This window comes from Ctenopharyngodon idella, chromosome 3 (genome assembly GCF_019924925.1).
Source record: "Ctenopharyngodon idella isolate HZGC_01 chromosome 3, HZGC01, whole genome shotgun sequence".
Lineage (NCBI taxonomy): Eukaryota > Metazoa > Chordata > Actinopteri > Cypriniformes > Xenocyprididae > Ctenopharyngodon > Ctenopharyngodon idella.
The window spans coordinates 14,665,744-14,682,557 of record NC_067222.1 but is presented as its reverse complement, the minus strand read 5'-3'; the positions used below and the strand labels follow the sequence as shown (position 1 = coordinate 14,682,557).

General features: G+C 35.1%; 3 protein-coding genes and 1 long non-coding RNA gene across 20 annotated transcripts in view; 2 read left to right on the top strand and 2 right to left on the bottom strand.

Moving 5' to 3' along the window:
• LOC127508049 (uncharacterized) overlaps nt 1–16,814 on the bottom strand; it is a 422,397-nt gene that overhangs the window by 203,708 nt on the left and 201,875 nt on the right. For all 7 annotated transcript variants that reach the window (XM_051885588.1, XM_051885590.1, XM_051885589.1 and 4 more), the window contains 2 exons: nt 14,363–14,662; nt 13,175–13,486 (listed from right to left, as the gene is read on the bottom strand). In XM_051885588.1, the coding sequence (XP_051741548.1) occupies nt 13,175–13,486; nt 14,363–14,662 (612 nt within the window). The remainder of the gene's footprint in view (nt 1–13,174; nt 13,487–14,362; nt 14,663–16,814) is intronic.
• Nucleotides 1–16,814, top strand: part of LOC127508054 (60 kDa lysophospholipase-like) — a 213,023-nt gene that overhangs the window by 54,411 nt on the left and 141,798 nt on the right. The gene's annotated exons all lie outside the window — the stretch shown is intronic.
• Nucleotides 1–16,814, top strand: part of LOC127508059 (SLAM family member 5-like) — a 242,511-nt gene that overhangs the window by 112,640 nt on the left and 113,057 nt on the right. The window lies entirely within an intron of this gene.
• LOC127508075 (uncharacterized) lies at nt 325–13,156 on the bottom strand. The gene is made up of 3 exons (XR_007928673.1): nt 12,894–13,156; nt 1,860–1,886; nt 325–1,521 (listed from the first exon to the last, which is right to left on the bottom strand). It is a non-coding gene; the product is annotated as an uncharacterized LOC127508075 (long non-coding RNA).

Genomic DNA, 16,814 nt, shown 5'->3' with positions numbered 1-16,814 from the left:
CCCACCATTGGTGGAAATGCTTTAATAACTGCATGATCATATTTTTGAGCATAGCTGAAACTGTATTTTTTTCTTTTAAATGTAATTTCTACTGTTATTACTTATTTACTTTTAATATTATGACCATAATTGTTCTTCCATCTGCTGCTGTTTCTATTGTTTTTTTTCTTTCTTCGCTCTTTTTTTTCTATATAAAAATATCAAAACTAATAAAAAGACAACAGAAAAAAGATGAAGTGCATGTGGAGAGCCTTTTCTTGGCACTGGGTGAAAATGCAGTACTTGATTTAACAATAAAAAGAAAAAAAAACAAAAAACAACAGCTGATTTTATAGTCTCGTTGTATTGCTGGGCATTTGTCATTACAATCAACACAACTAGACAATAATTAATGTTAAAAGATTTATTAGGAAGCAAAAGCTGTATCAGTGTCTGTCCACTAGAGGACAGAAGAGATCAGACATTAAGATCAGCAATATAGCAATAATATTCATCAATCACATGCTTATGAAACAAATAATAATAAAACACAAGAAACACCACAATGTGGTATCATGACACTGAGTATTAAATATTTTTTTGTTTTTTTGAGAAGTACAATAAGGCTACTGTAAGTGCTTCAGCATGAATATAAAGGCACTTTAAATTCAAATATTCATTAATAACATGCTTCTGAAAAAAATAATAAAACACAAGAAACACCACAGTGGTATTATGCAAAATGTTTTTCCATTTTTTTTTTTTTTGAGAAGTACAATAAGGCTACTGTAAGTGCTTCAGCATGAATATAAAGGCACTTTAAATTCAACTCACATTTACAATCATTCAGATAAGATGAAGATGAACAGAATGATATATATATAAATAAAAGATTGTCAACTTAAGTAGTTGGTTATAATTATTGTTATTTTTACAATAATACTGTCACTTACAGTGAAGCTGAATAACACTGAATGGTCGAAGCTGTTAGTCTCATTCACACTAATGAACTTCTACACATGAAGAGAAGGTCATGTGATCTCAAAGACATGTGATTAGTTCTGAACATGAACGTTAATCTGGCACTGGTGTTAATTACATAAAACAGCAAATTCAAATGCTGTGGTAAAACATAAAAATCATATTCCTGTCGATAATCACAGAAAATCAAAGCTGTGAGAGTCACACTAGTATTATGTTAACAGTGGTACAGGTATGAAGTGTAACATTAGAAAGTGTTTGATTACGGTGTTTCTGGGTTCATATAAAACCACAGAAGCTTTTTACATGCAGGTTCATCAGCTCAACAGACACGGCTTCATTTCTCTCTTTCACTGGACGGATTCTAGAGGCTTATGAAAGCAGAAATGTGTTTTTGTTGTTGTAGCTGGAGATGAAGTGTTGATGTCAGAGTGATTGACACTGGTGGGCGTGTCTTATCTCATTAAAGTAAACTCTCCTGCTCATTCACTCCATCCAGATCCTCTTTCAGCAGCGGCATCACTACAGTCACTGATTCATTCTCTCGTTTTTCTGTGGAATCTGTCAGAAAATACACAGACAATGGCAAATTAAAGAGAGATGTACTGATCTGGATTTAGTCATATTATATGAGACATCAAAACTAAAGTCAAGCATTTACATGTATAAAATCATTTAACAGACTGTCAGAAGTTCATCTCACTTATTTGACAAGTTCAATATTTATTGTACTTGTGAACTCGTGCATCTAAACTAAAATGTAAAGTTCATTTAAACTGTTTGAAATCTGAAAACTGAATGAAAAAACTAAACTGAACAGAAACTAAAGTGAATGAAGCCACATCTCACACATCAAATCATGATCACACTTTAAAGATATTCAAACAACAGAATCTCACCCTTCATCAATGGTTTCCTCTTCTCTTCTTTTGGGACGGCGGCACATAGAAACAAAGAAATACAAGGAAAGTGTCGCCATTAAACCAAGTGTGGTTTTGCACTTAAAAACAATGAATATGTGTTTGACATTACTACATAATCATCATTCAGACAGTTTGCTGTTTCTGGTGAGAAGAAAACTTTATACGTTTTTGCTTTATCTACAGAGCACTGATATAAATTCATTGAGGTGATGCAGCAACTTAAATCATTTTGAAACTTTAATCATTAATTCATCATTATAGATTCAGCATTATATATAGGGTGAATTCAGGGTGATTGAGACACTTTTTGCCATTGAGATGACTTGGAAAAAGTGTCCTAATCAACCTGAATTCATTCATTCATTCATTCATTCTTTCATTTTCTTTCTTTCTTTCTACACACACACACACACACACACACACACACACACACACTTCCATAGTTTTCCATATCGGGACATAATAAAAAATAAAAAAAATCATCTGGTCTTTGGTAAGTACTAAAATTTGGAAAATAAAGCCTCAGATGAACAACACCACATGACATATCACACTGTCATTATTTATTTAAAAGCACAATATGTAAGATTATTGGATTAAAATATCCAAAAACCACTAGAACAGTGTTGTATATTTTTTTGACTCGTGTACATTATCCCAAATGTTTCCAAGAATGTTTAAATCCAGAGAAATAAGCGTGTCCGTACGTCGCCTACCAATGACATCATACCCGCGTTACCCTTGGTTTCCGAGGATATTTATTTGTAGAAACCATGGAAACACCAGAGATGCTTTAATATATTCTGTGTTTTATTACACAGGTGAGCAACTGTTTGTTTGGATACATTCATTGACAGAAAACTCATTGTTATATAGCTCAACACAGTGAGTCTTATCTTGATTTCTTGATTTACTGCGAGTACCATGTTTTACCATGACTAATATTGATCTCTTACTGCAGTGTGTAACAAGTGTCTCATAACAGCCGCCGAGCGAACATAGAGTAACATTATAACAACCTTTAACACACAAATGTGTCTAATATGATAAACAGCGCTGCGTTATCACACATACACATGACCGGAAGAAGCAGAAGTGACAACTGCGGCATAATAAAAGCTCCACTGCTCTCGAGACGTGTGTCACACTCATCTCTCATTAGCAATCTCTTCAGCAGTCTCGTTCCGCCTCAACGGCTTTCATTCACACCCTGCTTCATACTACAGTAATGTTAATAAATCTTTAATACATTAGCTCATCCATGAACATGATGTCCTGTCCCGATTCTTATCCACCAGCTGTAGACATGAAGACAACACCTCCCATGATTCAGTGAAATCAAGGAGTCATCAAGCTACACCTTTGTTTTGAATAAGAGACCTCTAGAGGCGAAAACTACATAGTGTGCCTTTAACAAAAACTAGGAGAAAATGAAAAAGCCATGGGGGAAAAACTAAGAACACTCTTACTGTAACATAGGAATCAGGGTAAGTAATGGTCATCAAATGTCTTTGATAAACTGATCAACAGCACATGTGATCACCTCTGTAAAAGCAGGAAGGAGGAAGATTATTCACAAGTGTTTGAAACAGACACCAATCTTCCCAGGAGTGGACATCCCAGGAAATTCTCCCCAAGATCAGACCGTGTAACGCTCAGAGAAATCACAGATAACCCAACAGAGACACCTCAGACTCTACAGGGCTCAGTTAACATGATAAATGATGAAGTTCATGAATAATAATTTAACAGCTCAGAGTCAATTATTCCACTTATACTACAGTTACCACACCTCAAGACACTGTTCTGATGTTATTTCAAGACATTTGTCAGGTTTTTGTCCTTAAAACACTCTAATTTCTTACGCATCTCATCCCAAGTCTCTGTTGCTAATTCCAAAATGTCATTTCAGAGCTAGTAACAGAGGCTTGAGCCTTGATAGCAGAATATAATACAGTTATTAACACAGTGAGAGACAGAATTAGCCTACCTGAGTCTGTGTGTCTCTCATGGCAGCAGTGTCTCTACTAATAGTGAAACTGTAAGTTTATCTACCTCAAGAACCACACAGTTATTACCTCACTGGTGAGAAATGGCATGAAGCTTTTAAGTTGCTAAACTATTTTACTGATTTGTCAGAGCAGCGCTGACAACACGTTTCTGTGTGAGTGTGTGTCCGTACTGTATGTGTGTGTGTGTTTGAAAGAGAGAGAGTGAGTATATGCTTTCAGGACACAATAAAATGTATTTTGTGGCAAAACCATGACAATAATTTGTCATTTTCATTCTCTTGTTTACTATATTTATTAGCTTGGTCGGTGTCGTTGTGGGTTTTGTTTCTATTGCGGATGAAGGCTGTAAGGACCTACTGAAATAACTGAAAACATTTGGCAAAGTGATATGGAGCAAAGAACAAAAGAAAATATTTTGAAAAATGTTTGGTCCAAACAACATTGGACACCACTATATGGAAGAAAAAAAAAAAAAAAAAAAAAAAACTTTAGTGGTCCATAGAAATTCATACCCAATGTATACAAAAGGGGACATTATCACGATATAAACCAGAGGAGCTGTACTGCCGTCCACTCTCATGTGAACAGGGAGTGTTTTTTTTTTTTTTGGAGATTTGAAGTTTTGTTTCCCCAGACTTTTAATGGATGGACAGAAATCTTGCGATTAATAAAAGTCTTGTGGGTTCGGGACGACACGAGGGAATTTTCTGGCTGAACAATCCCTTTAAGAATCCCTTTAAGTGGCTCTCAAACTGACGTACGCGAACAAAATGCTGAGTTAAAATAACATAAAAACTGAACATGTTTTTCTAGCAGGTTTAATTCTGTAAAAACACGACATTCAGTCAAATGACCTCATCTTTCGCAGTCAAAACTGACAGCAACCACGGCAGTATCGCGCTGCTGTTCTCGACAGTATAACTCACTTTGTGAAAGTGTGGATTTAACATTTACTAGCATGGAGAACAAATATAGACAGACTGCATATAGATTTAAGATTAAATCTCTCTTGGATACAAAAAGATACTCTTTGGTGAGTTATTGTTTTTAATTTTGATCATATTATACAAGCAAGAATGCAATGTTTCCTGAATATCCACACGATTTCAAATGTGACACTGATTTTATACAACAGTTCAACAAACAAAAGGGTAATATTAAGTGATGTACATTTGAACGAATCGTTTCTTTGAACGAATCGTCAACGATTCAATGATCCATTCATAAATACAGCCGCTTGCTTTGATACTGAAAGAATGAATGACTCGATGATTCACTCATAAAAACAGTGACTACTGGTGGTTTTAATGTAATATTTAAAAGTATCACTTTGTTTTTATCATCATTGTATTTATTGAATTGTTTTAAGCATTATTTATTTTATAAAGATATTTATAAAGGTAAAAAATGCACCGGAAAAATCGATTTAAGAGGGCAAATATTGTCCCTTAATGGAAATGTGTAACTGCAGTCTAAGTGGAAAAGAGAGGGTACACAGAAGGATCTTAAATCCCTGTAGCGTCTGGACCAATCAGACACACAATTATTCATTATATTTAATGAATTACCCATAAACTCACTCTATCGATGTTCTGTGAACCTATCCCCCTAAAACTGCAACTAGCATCCCAAACGTAGCTAACACACAGGCAGAACTAGACAGTTTTAATTCAACTTGGAGAGACATGCAAGTATGAAACTTAGTCTCATTATCTGATACATTGAGTGTCCTTACCCCTTTTAAAGAAGGGTGTGTTAGAACTAAACTGATGGTTTGCTCAAGGCTGTTGATCTGCTGAATTTCAAACAATGCTGTAACTTCTTGCTTCCTGTACTCTGCTTCAGCTCTCTCTTTCTCTTGGTAAACTGTATGCATGTATGTGTGTGAATGTTAGAGTAGTTAAGTGTTTAGTCTAGTTAATAAAGTCTTGTTCATGTCACATGTAAAGTTGTCCATGTTTCATGCTCATATACTGGAGTCCCTAATCATGCAGATCTTGACTACAGGCTCTGAGTAGTACTGTACATAAGATTGTTATTTCCCATAACCTGGAAATGAACATTTCTTAGAATTTATAAACAATTAACACTGTGTGTTCATTGGACAACAGGTTAATTGATTGTAATATTAATTTTATTACATTAAGTTAATTTTGTTAACTGATCCAAATATTTATAATTATAACTAGTTATGATTAATTATTCCTATTTATTTTGAGCTAATTTGCTACATCCCTCAGGGGGTACGACACTCTAGAAAGTTTGAGAACCACTGAAAAGGGATCTGTAGATTTGCACAAGTGCTACTGCTAAGAGTGCAATGTCAATACAACCTTGAGTCAAATTTTTCATAAGCTTGAATGAATTGGTCTAAAGAGAAAATAGCTATCAAAATTATTGTTGGTAACTGTAGCTTGACTAATAGTAATGACTAAGACTTGACAAAAATGATGACTTTTCGTCAACTAAAACTAGACTAAAATATGAAAGACAAAAATGACTAAAATGTGACTAAGACTAAGGAGCATTTTCATCTGAAAATCAAAATTAACACTGCAATACACACAACAAACATCAGACATACAAATTTTGTTGATCTTGATTTTTTTAAAGATTTTCTTTTACACTAAGGTTGCGTTCACACTTGTCATGTTTGGTTCGAATAAAACGAACCCTGGTGCGATTGCTCTGTTAGTGCGGTTCATTTGAGCATGTGTGAACGCTGCCATACGAACCCTGGTGCGCACCAAACAAGCGGACCGAGACCGCTGAAAAGATGGGTCTCGGTCCACTTCCAAACGAACTCTGGTGCGGTTCGAATGATATATGAACACAACACGGACCAAAGACATGTAAACGAACCAAAAACAGGAAGATGAGACCCCAAAAAGTACAGAATCCTCACGCATGTCGATTTTTCTTGTCATAGTCGCGAGTTTGCCCATGACAGGCATCAGACGCGCGTCTCCACGCAGCAGATCATTTGTGTGTGACGGATGGATTCCCACCGCTGTTTTGACTACTTTACACATTTTACAAGCTCTTCACAAGTTCCCAGCTGGCCAAAATACCATCATATGCAGGCTACGCACACACAACAGGCGCATTTACCTCAGCACAGCATTGTTTTGGATGTTCGGTAAGTTCCGTCTCAAAATAGGCAATACGTCATAAAATCCGACCAATCACGTTGTGAATGTATCCCTATGCCTTTAGGTTCGGTGATAAAATTGCCAATCTGAACGCTAATCGGAGCAGGACTAAATGTTTTTTTTCTTTTTGGTCCGGACCAAATGAACCAAACGAACCAGACTACAAGTGTAAACGCACCCTAAAAGAAGCAAATAGAAGGAAAAAATTTGTGAAAAAAGTCTGAATTCTACGGTGGCCCAGTAGTGCACAACACAATGAAATTAAAAAAGCAAACATAAGTTCACAACACAACGAAATCGAACCAGTGTTGCCAACTAATGTTCAGGGAAGTTGCTAAAGACGGGTGGATTTGTTGCTAAAGTTGCTAAATGATGTTGTGAGATGACGTCATCACGTAACCATGACGCAAAACTGCATTATTGTGTAGAATACACATAAAAATATGATTTGAAATCAACTGTTAATTTAGATTTGTTCGTAATGTAAATATTATAATATAAATATATATTTATAATAATAAACCTATTTTATTTGTAAAAGTAATATAAACAACATCTTTTTGATCAGATATTTTTATTTTTAAATACAACATTGAATTATTGAACAGTTACACATTTTTGAACAATTACATTTTCTTATTTTCTTATTAACTAGTAAAACTACACATTTTGAACAATTATAGTTTGAAGCAGTGTATTGGTAGTTAAAAATAGGGCACAATGTACTGTGTTAATATGAAGGAATTATCCATGTTGATTTTTCACAGGTGTTTTACCTGTATTATAATTTACACATTGTATTTTGTGTTTTAGGGTTACAACTTAACAGATCTTGTCCTGGCAGAAAATTACCAGAACCTTTTCTTTTTTTACAGCGTTTTACAGCGTACTGAACAACAATTATAGGCACAAGCTAATAACATGCTGTATCATAAATGAACAATTATTATTGAACAACTGCAACTATCATCTTAATTCACATATGAAGTGTGTACTGTCATCTTTCTTCAGCTCTCTCCAGGCTGACTTTAAAAATAGCTAAATTTGTTGCTAGGTGCTTTTAGGTGCTTTGCTAAGGTAGTCTGAAAAGTTGATAAATCTAGCAACAAAATTGCTAAGTTGGCAACAATTCTTCCAGTAATCAGTTCTGCTGTGATAAAGGTCTATTGGTAAGACTAACTAAAGGTGAAACTGTCAGTCTAAAATTAAGTCAGTCTTACCAATAGGAACCTATATAAGCTTTGGAATTTGAACATGTCTGTTTCTAAATGTTAAAAGTAATTTTAATGATACAAATTATATATTTTTTTTAACCACTTGGTGGAATTGGCAATCATTCCCCTGAGCCATGGTAGTGTGTTAATTCATTCACAGGTATAAATATGCAGCTATAATGGAGGTAGATGGTTTTGAATGAATATTTCTTGTGGATATACAGTGGTTACATACTGTTAAAACTAATCGTGGTATTGATATCTTTGTAAAACTGCCGACTCTGTAGAACAGTGGCAAGGACAACTAACTTTACCGAGCTCTGAAAGCCCCCTAGTGGCTGGGAGCATTTTCATTGTGTTGTGGCTTTATGCTGTTGCGTGGCTTGATTCACTGAAATTTAAAAAGCAAACTTATGTTTGCTTTTTAAATTTCGTTGTGTTGTGTACTACTGGGCCACCGTAGAATTCACCTCAAACAAACAATAATTTGCTCAAAGAGCATCTGACATGTTCCTCTGCTCATTCCCAAATGCCAGAAAAACTTTCACTGTCGATCACAAGACAGATAACCAGCAAACATTAGCCTGTTTCACACTAGACAAGTAAGTGAAGTGTATAAAAGCTTGCAGGAACAGGATGTGAGTGAGTTAAATGATCAGAGAAGTCCTGCATTCATCACCAGAGAGAAGTCAGCAGCTTCACTGGAAGACGGGTTATAATTTACAAGGTCAAGAAATAAATAACCTATAAATTACAATAAGATCAATAACATGCATTCAGAAAACAGATTGTGTAGTGTAGACTAGGACAGACATGCTGAGACTGAGGAAGTTATAACTGAGCTACTGACAGATTTTGTCATGGAAATGTACTAATTAAAAACAAAAAGAGTGAAAATCTCTCTGCAGATCTGGAGATCAGGGGTCGTATTCACAAAACATTTTAGCTCACCTCTAAGAGTAATAAATAGCAGTAAAAGTTCTTAGCTAAGAGTTTTCTCTTAAAATCTATTCACAAAACTGCTGAGACAAACTTTTACTAACGAAATAGAGAGTCTTGAGCTAAGAGAAAGGGCGGGGTCGAGCTTGTTGATATGGATGATGTCATCACACTTACTAACTATGATTGGCTAATGGGAAACAGTCTCTGTCAGTGATTTAATCAGAGAAATACTGTAGAACGAGGTATCATGTTTCCATATTCAAATAAAGATTTTAAAATGTAGGCTAAGTGTCACTGAATAAACAAGTATGTGTTCAGCTATTGTCCGCCTCTCACATGTCTGCGTCTCCAGAGACTGAAGAATTAAAGTGACAAATGATGTTTTATATATATATACATACATACATACACACACACACACACACACATATATATACACATAGCTGACGTGTACTTGACCGCAATGTTTCATTCTCCATCATTTAATACATTTTATCTGTACATGAATGAATCTTTATGTTGTCTTCGTAGATTAAAACCTATAAATCATAATATTTATCACATTTATGAAGAAAAGGCTCAGCACTCGAGGCTTTATCACTATTGACTCAATGGTGTTCAGTGTCTTTGGGCGGATTGCTGAGGAGAACATCCGACAAGCATTTTAGGATTGTTTGTGATTTGGTCTCAGTGCCTCAGGAGTCCTCATCACTACTCCTAACTTTTCACAGATTTAGGAGCTACTTTTAGCCTTAAGATGTTTTGTGAATACGACCCCTGAACTCTTAAATGGATGGATTAGAACTGGATGTAATGGATTAGTGTGTCTCACAGCACCATGATGTGATATGTGCTTAAAATCGGCATGAAATCAAAACTGACCCTATTTCCTTTGTTAGTGCATATTACTAGTCTTGTGGTGAACAATTAATCTGTGCAAGTTAATACTCAGAAAAAAATTGTTTGTTGTGGTAATCTTTAATCAAAATCTGAAAAGTATAAAACGCTTAAACCACTCCCTCCAACCGTTAGTCTGATATGAGCGAGAGATGGAGAGGAGGAGCGCTAAAGTAAAACCCTGCCCTCTATTTAATATTCCCTTAACTTGGGAATATGTCACAACACTAGAGAAAAGTCGTTTACAACTTCCCCGGCACGTCTTTATCTTAATCTGTAGCCTACCCTTGCTTTGCCTTGCATACCGCCACTTCTCACATGCTGCCGGTACTCTAACCCCCACACCGAAACATAGAATCAGGCTGTTAATTAATTGTGTAAATCGCGCGTTCGGAGCTTTCATAATCATGAGTGACGCGCCGCGCACGAATCACCGCAGGCACGTTCACCAGCGCGCTCCAATAGTGTGATAAGATTTGCGCAAGCCTTTCCTATGATAAACTGTGAAACCCATTTGAATTCTATTGAGAATGTAGTAAAACTCTATGGAGAAAGTCAAACATGATCTAGAGACAGCCACTAAAAAGACTCATGAAAAGAGGGGAAAACATGATGATGATCCTGCAAGCTTTTTAAACTTCTCATGACCACCTTTACTAGAGTTTATCATGTTCTGTTGTATTTATTGTGGTACATTTGAACTAACTTGTTAAAGAATTTATAATATATAATCTATTAAGGGAATAGATTTTAAAAAAAAGAGAAAGTTAACATTGCCCTAAGCATGCAATGAGGAGTCATCAATGGTCTAGCTGTAATTATATCCTTATTATGCTATGGTTAAACAATTACAAGAACTACTTTTTCATAAGGCCAAGTACAAGTTAGAATCATGGATCTTCTAGAATTATTGATTAAACATTAGTTTTCCTCATGTGTAAAATGTGTTCTGCTTATATGACAGATATGCCCATTAGGAAAAACCTGGCTGTATTTCAAGAATAAACATGTTCAGTATAAGAGCATTTTAAATAGATAGTTTGACTTCCCATGGCACTTTGTAAACAAGTAATTGTTAACTATAGGCTGTTACTTTATTGCAGTTGTGTTCTCAACCAACTTTGCATGTGTGGGACATTTTGCAAAAATAAAGCAACAAACAAATAAATAAACCTCACGAGGGAGCAAACCCAAACTCTTCGCAACCGAGGGAGACAACGAGTCCCCCATCCCAAAAGGAAGTGAACAAAATAGAGTAAATTACCTTTGAAAGTAACTTGATACTTCAAATAAAGATTGTCAATTACATCGTTACACCAGTAGGTGGCAACAAATGATTGTTAAAAATGTATTTGTCATTGAATCATTCATTGCAAAGAAGTGTTCAAAAAAGTTGATTCATCTATGAAACAAGTGACATCTTTATAATTGAGTCATTGAATCATTTATTCAAACCGATTTATAAAAAAATAATTCATTCAAAATAATTAATGGTTTTTGTAAATAGACTGCAGCAAATAACATTTTGTCAGAATCTCTAGTAAATTACATGTTATTTTTTTAGTTGTCTATTCAGAATCATGGGAGAATTGTGAACACTTTAAAAAAAATGATTCTCAATTTATTGAGTAAAAACAGCATCGGGGGGTGTGTGTATGTGGGGGGGGGGGGTATTAATTATTTCAGGGAATATTAGAATAGAACTGCATGTTCAGGTAGCAATGTTTTAAAAAACTCCATGTCTATGGTAACAAAACAAAGTTTTTATAAAATGATAATCACCACATTTCAACCTCTTTAACCATTGTTTAAGAAAAGGGATGAGTGAATATTATATTTTCTAGATACATTATTATCCAAATTATTTTGCTTTTCAGAATGCACATCAGCTTCCTTTTGCATTAAAACTGGATTCCACTTTAAATGCGTTTAATGGTTGATTTTCAAAGTAAACTAAACTGAGAGGTAGCCATCCAAAACATTCAGTTTTCTTTAACCTGAGGACAAATGTATTTAAAATGTTTGTGACCTGTTCAATTCAGTATGCACCATATGCAAATTCCTAGACAATGCATCTTTAATTTGGCCAAAATCAAACAGGTAATTTTCTCCAAGTAGAGATTCTGTTGAATGAACATGTTTGTGCCACACACAGTTGATAAATGTTGTTCATTGACCTTTCATGTGTCTGCTTGATAATTAAGAAAATATTGTTTGGAGGAAACATGAAATAGGCCTGTTTAATGCTAGCATATTATATAATTATACAATATTTTATATTTAAATACATCTGAAAAGTCACTGAAAGAAAAAATAAATAAAATCTTCTGATATAGAGTCCCCCCAGTGAATCTCAGCCATTTCCAGCCCTGAATATAACAAACGCCTGCAGAGGGCGCCAGTGGCCTGACGATTGTTTTCACACTTTACAACGCGATCTAATCCTTGTTTAATATTTGCTTACAACATTTATTTCAACTGTCCAATTAATCTTGTAATCTAATCCTGAAAGTGTCCGTATACTGGCAATAAGTATCACACAACGCACCATACAGTACTCCCATATAAACTTGACATGAATAACTCTCAGCATAGTAGCACTGAGACATGAATAAACATATACGGAACAGGGTGAAGATATCACAAACTGCGATATTATAATCGTGAACGCGCCAGTTTGCTTTAACACTGTTCATTCAGATTAACTCAATAACTGCGGAGAAATACCAAATTGACCTGTAATCACATACTACGATTAACAAAGATTATCTAATGATTAGAACGGGTACTCACAATCAATCACAGACGCACACAATAACACACAAATTGAGGTTATTTCCCGGTCCCAGGCAAGTTTGTCTCTCGCTTCATTCGGCTGCGTCATGGTGATGATTGACAGGTGAGCTAAGTCCCGCCTTTCCAAATTTTCCATTAAAATTTGGATCAAATTCAATAAAAGTCTTGTGCGTTCAGGGCGACATGAGGGCATTTTTGGCTGAACTATCCTTTAAGAACGACACAATACTGATCTAAAATAAAATCATAATTACAATGAAAGTAAATATTTCACTCACCAGAAACAGTAACATTGAATATCTTGAATGAGGATTTGCCATTTCTGATGATCTTTAGTTTGTATTTTCCAGTGTGGTCAGTTTCAGTTTTCTTGATGGTGAGATCTCCAGTCTGACGATTCAGATCCACTTTGGGTTTAAATCTAACATCACTGTATTCAGACCCTTCTTCACACTTCTCTTCTGTGTTTTTAGCTACAAGACGGTTTTTATCTCCAAACATCCAGAATATCTTATCTCCTGTCTGTATTTCAGGATTGACACGTAGAGTCACATCCGCCCCCTTCATCACTGACACTGACTTCACTTCATCTGTCAAAGAAACAGAAAAATACAGAGAAATCAGAACCAGAAAACCAACAGCAGCAGAAATAAACAGAAGAAACACTGACATATCACACCTGACATACTGGATCACAAACATATCATTTACTCTATTTAAGTTGAAAAGAGCTCAACTTGTCATTCTAGAAATCTGAATGTAAGTATAAATCTCTACACCTCATGTGTGTTTCACTGATGAAACTGTGTTGAACTCCAGTCTGTGTTTCTAAGAGTAAAAATCCACTCAAATGACATGAAATATGAGTGTGTTGAATTGAGTTTGTGTGAAGAAACGGTTCTGAATGTTTGATTTGTGATCAGATAATGACTGTACTGCAGTTCAATAATGATCAGGAATAATGAGGAGGATTGTGACTGATAAAGTTGATCAAACAATCCTGCAGACAGAAGCAACACAGTCTGTGTGAAGAACAGTTTCAGAACAGACAACAGCATATGAAAGAAGACTGTCTGAAGCTGCTTCATTGAGGAACCAGATCTGTCTAAAACACCAGAAACCAGAAATTAAACTGCAACTGCCTGTATTTACAGTTGACTTCATGAAAAAAAAATACCACATGACCTTTTTGAGTCTTACAGCTTTGATAAAATAGTTAGAGACACATTTTAATGATTTAACTCTGTACATTAATCCCACTAGAAGGTCTTGTTCCTGACATAACAGTGTGTTGATTTCTACATCAGTATATATCTGCTATGGCAGCAGTGCAGTGATATGATGAACAGGTCAGAGTTTCTCCATCATTAATATAACACAACTGGAACACTTTTATAATCATATTTTGACACAAGGTCTGTCATATACACTGCTGCTGTTTCACTGAAAGACTTTGTGTTACTCACCAAAGACGATAAGACTGAAGAGTCTGAATGTTGAATAATCACTGGTCTTGATCTCTAGCTTATATAATCCAGAGTGTTCAGGTCTGGTTTGTTGAATGGTGAGAGATCCAGTCCGAGGGTCCAGCTTCATTTGGTCTCTGAATTCATCAGACCATTGAGGGTTCCAACGGTTCTCTCCAGTCATTTCAGCTATGAGTTTCTCTTCAAACTTCCACTGTATTTCATCATCCTTCTGAATTTCAGTATCATAGTTCAGAGTGACAGGACATCCCTTCAGCACTGATTTATTCACTTGACGTCCTGCAGCAGCACAGAAACAGAGAAATAGAGATCAGAAATTAGAAACAGAAAACTAACAACATCAGACAACAAAGCATTACTGATCAATTGTTCAACATCTCAAATGTTTCATTTACTCAGTTTATGAATATCAGTAATGAACTCAGCTTTCTCTGATTCTACCATATTATAGAAATCTGCATGAAGATTTAAATGAATTAAATGAGTCGACCTCAAATCTAATGTGTGTTTTGACCAACAGAACAGCCTGAAATCCACACAACAAACATCAGACTACAGATTTTGTTGAGCTTGACTATTTAAAGATCCTCTTTTAAACTAAAAGCAGCAAATACAGGAAAAAATGTGTGAAAAAAGTCTGAATTCTACGGTGGCCCAGTAGTGCACAACACAACAAAATTAAAAAAGCAAACATAAGTTCACAACACAATGAAATCGAACCAGTGTTGCCAACTAATGTTCAGGGAAGTTGCTAAAGACGGGTGGATTTGTTGCTGAAAGTTGCTAAATGACGTTGTGGGATGACGTCATCACATAACCATGACGCAAAACTGCATTATTGTGTAGAATACACATAAAAATATGATTTGAAATCAACTGTTAATTTAGATTTGTTCATAATATAAATATAACAATATAAATATATTTATAATAATATAAACATTTTATTTGTAAAAGTAATATAAACAACATCTTTTTGACCTTTAAATTTGAGTGTACCTAACTGAACAACAATGATAGGTACAAGCTAATAACATGCTGTATCATAAATTAACAATTATTATTGAACAACTGCAACTATCATCTTAATTCACATATGAAGTGTGTACTGTCATCTTTCTTCAGCTCTCTCCAGGCTGATGTGCTGCTTGACTGGCTGCTGTTCAGTGGTTTCCTCTTTTTGTGTCATTTAGATTGTTTAAGTCACTTTTCAAAAGTTGTTAAAAGTTGCCAAATAAATTTTAAAAATAGCTAAATTTGTTGCTAGGTGCTTTTAGGTGCTTTGCTAGTCTGAAAAGTTGCTAAATCTAGCAACAAAATTGCTAAGTTGGCAACAGTGTTTCTGGTAATCAATTCTGCTGTGATAAAGGTCTATTGGTAAGACTAACTTACTAAAGGTGAAACTGTACCTCCCTGTGTGTGTTGACAAAATGTAATATGATTAATCTGGTGCACCTTCACACATCTAACAAGGTACATGGAATATAGACAAAACTAAATATAGGCGATACCTGCAACACTTGTGGTGTTAAAGGGTCAAGAATAAACATAAAATGGAGCTAAAAAATTAATACTTTATTTTGCCAACACGTTTCAGCACAGAGGCTTTAATCAGGGCTAAAATGTCACAGGTGTGTGTAGGTTCCTTTAAATACAGAGACAGAATTCAAACTTACAAAGAACCAATGAAAAAACTGCATATAATATCATCCACCAATCACAACACTTTAAAAGTAAATAATCACACATCAACCAATGATTTCCTTACATCAAACACTACTGCTGAGGAAAAGAAAATATATACCATGCACACCTTCATTGAAAACTTTTATAAAAATGTACAAAAAAATACAAAAAAAAAAATAGTATAAAGTATTTTTGTGTATGTATGTAGATAACAACAATCACGTACTTTTATAAACATATACAATATACAGGTGCTGGTCATATAATTAGAATATCATCAAAAAGTTGATTTATTTCACTAATTCCATTCAAAAAGTGAAACTTGTATATTATATTCATTCATTACACACAGACTGATATATTTCAAATGTTTACTTCTTTTAATTTTGATGATTATAACTGACAACTAAGGAAAATCCCAAATTCAGTATCTCAGAAAATTAGAATATTGTGAAAAAGTTCAATATTGAAGACACCTGGTGCCACACTCTAATCAGCTAATTAACTCAAAACACCTGCAAAGGCCTTTAAATGGTCTCTCAGTCTAGTTCTGTAGGCTACACAATCATGGGGAAGACTGCTGACTTGACAGTTGTCCAAAAGACGACCATTGACACCTTGCACAAGGAGGGCAAGACACAAAAGGTCATTGCAAAAGAGGCTGGCTGTTCACAGAGCTCTGTGTCCAAGCACATTAACAGAGAGGCGAAGGGAAGGAAAAGATGTGGTAGAAAAAAGTGTACAA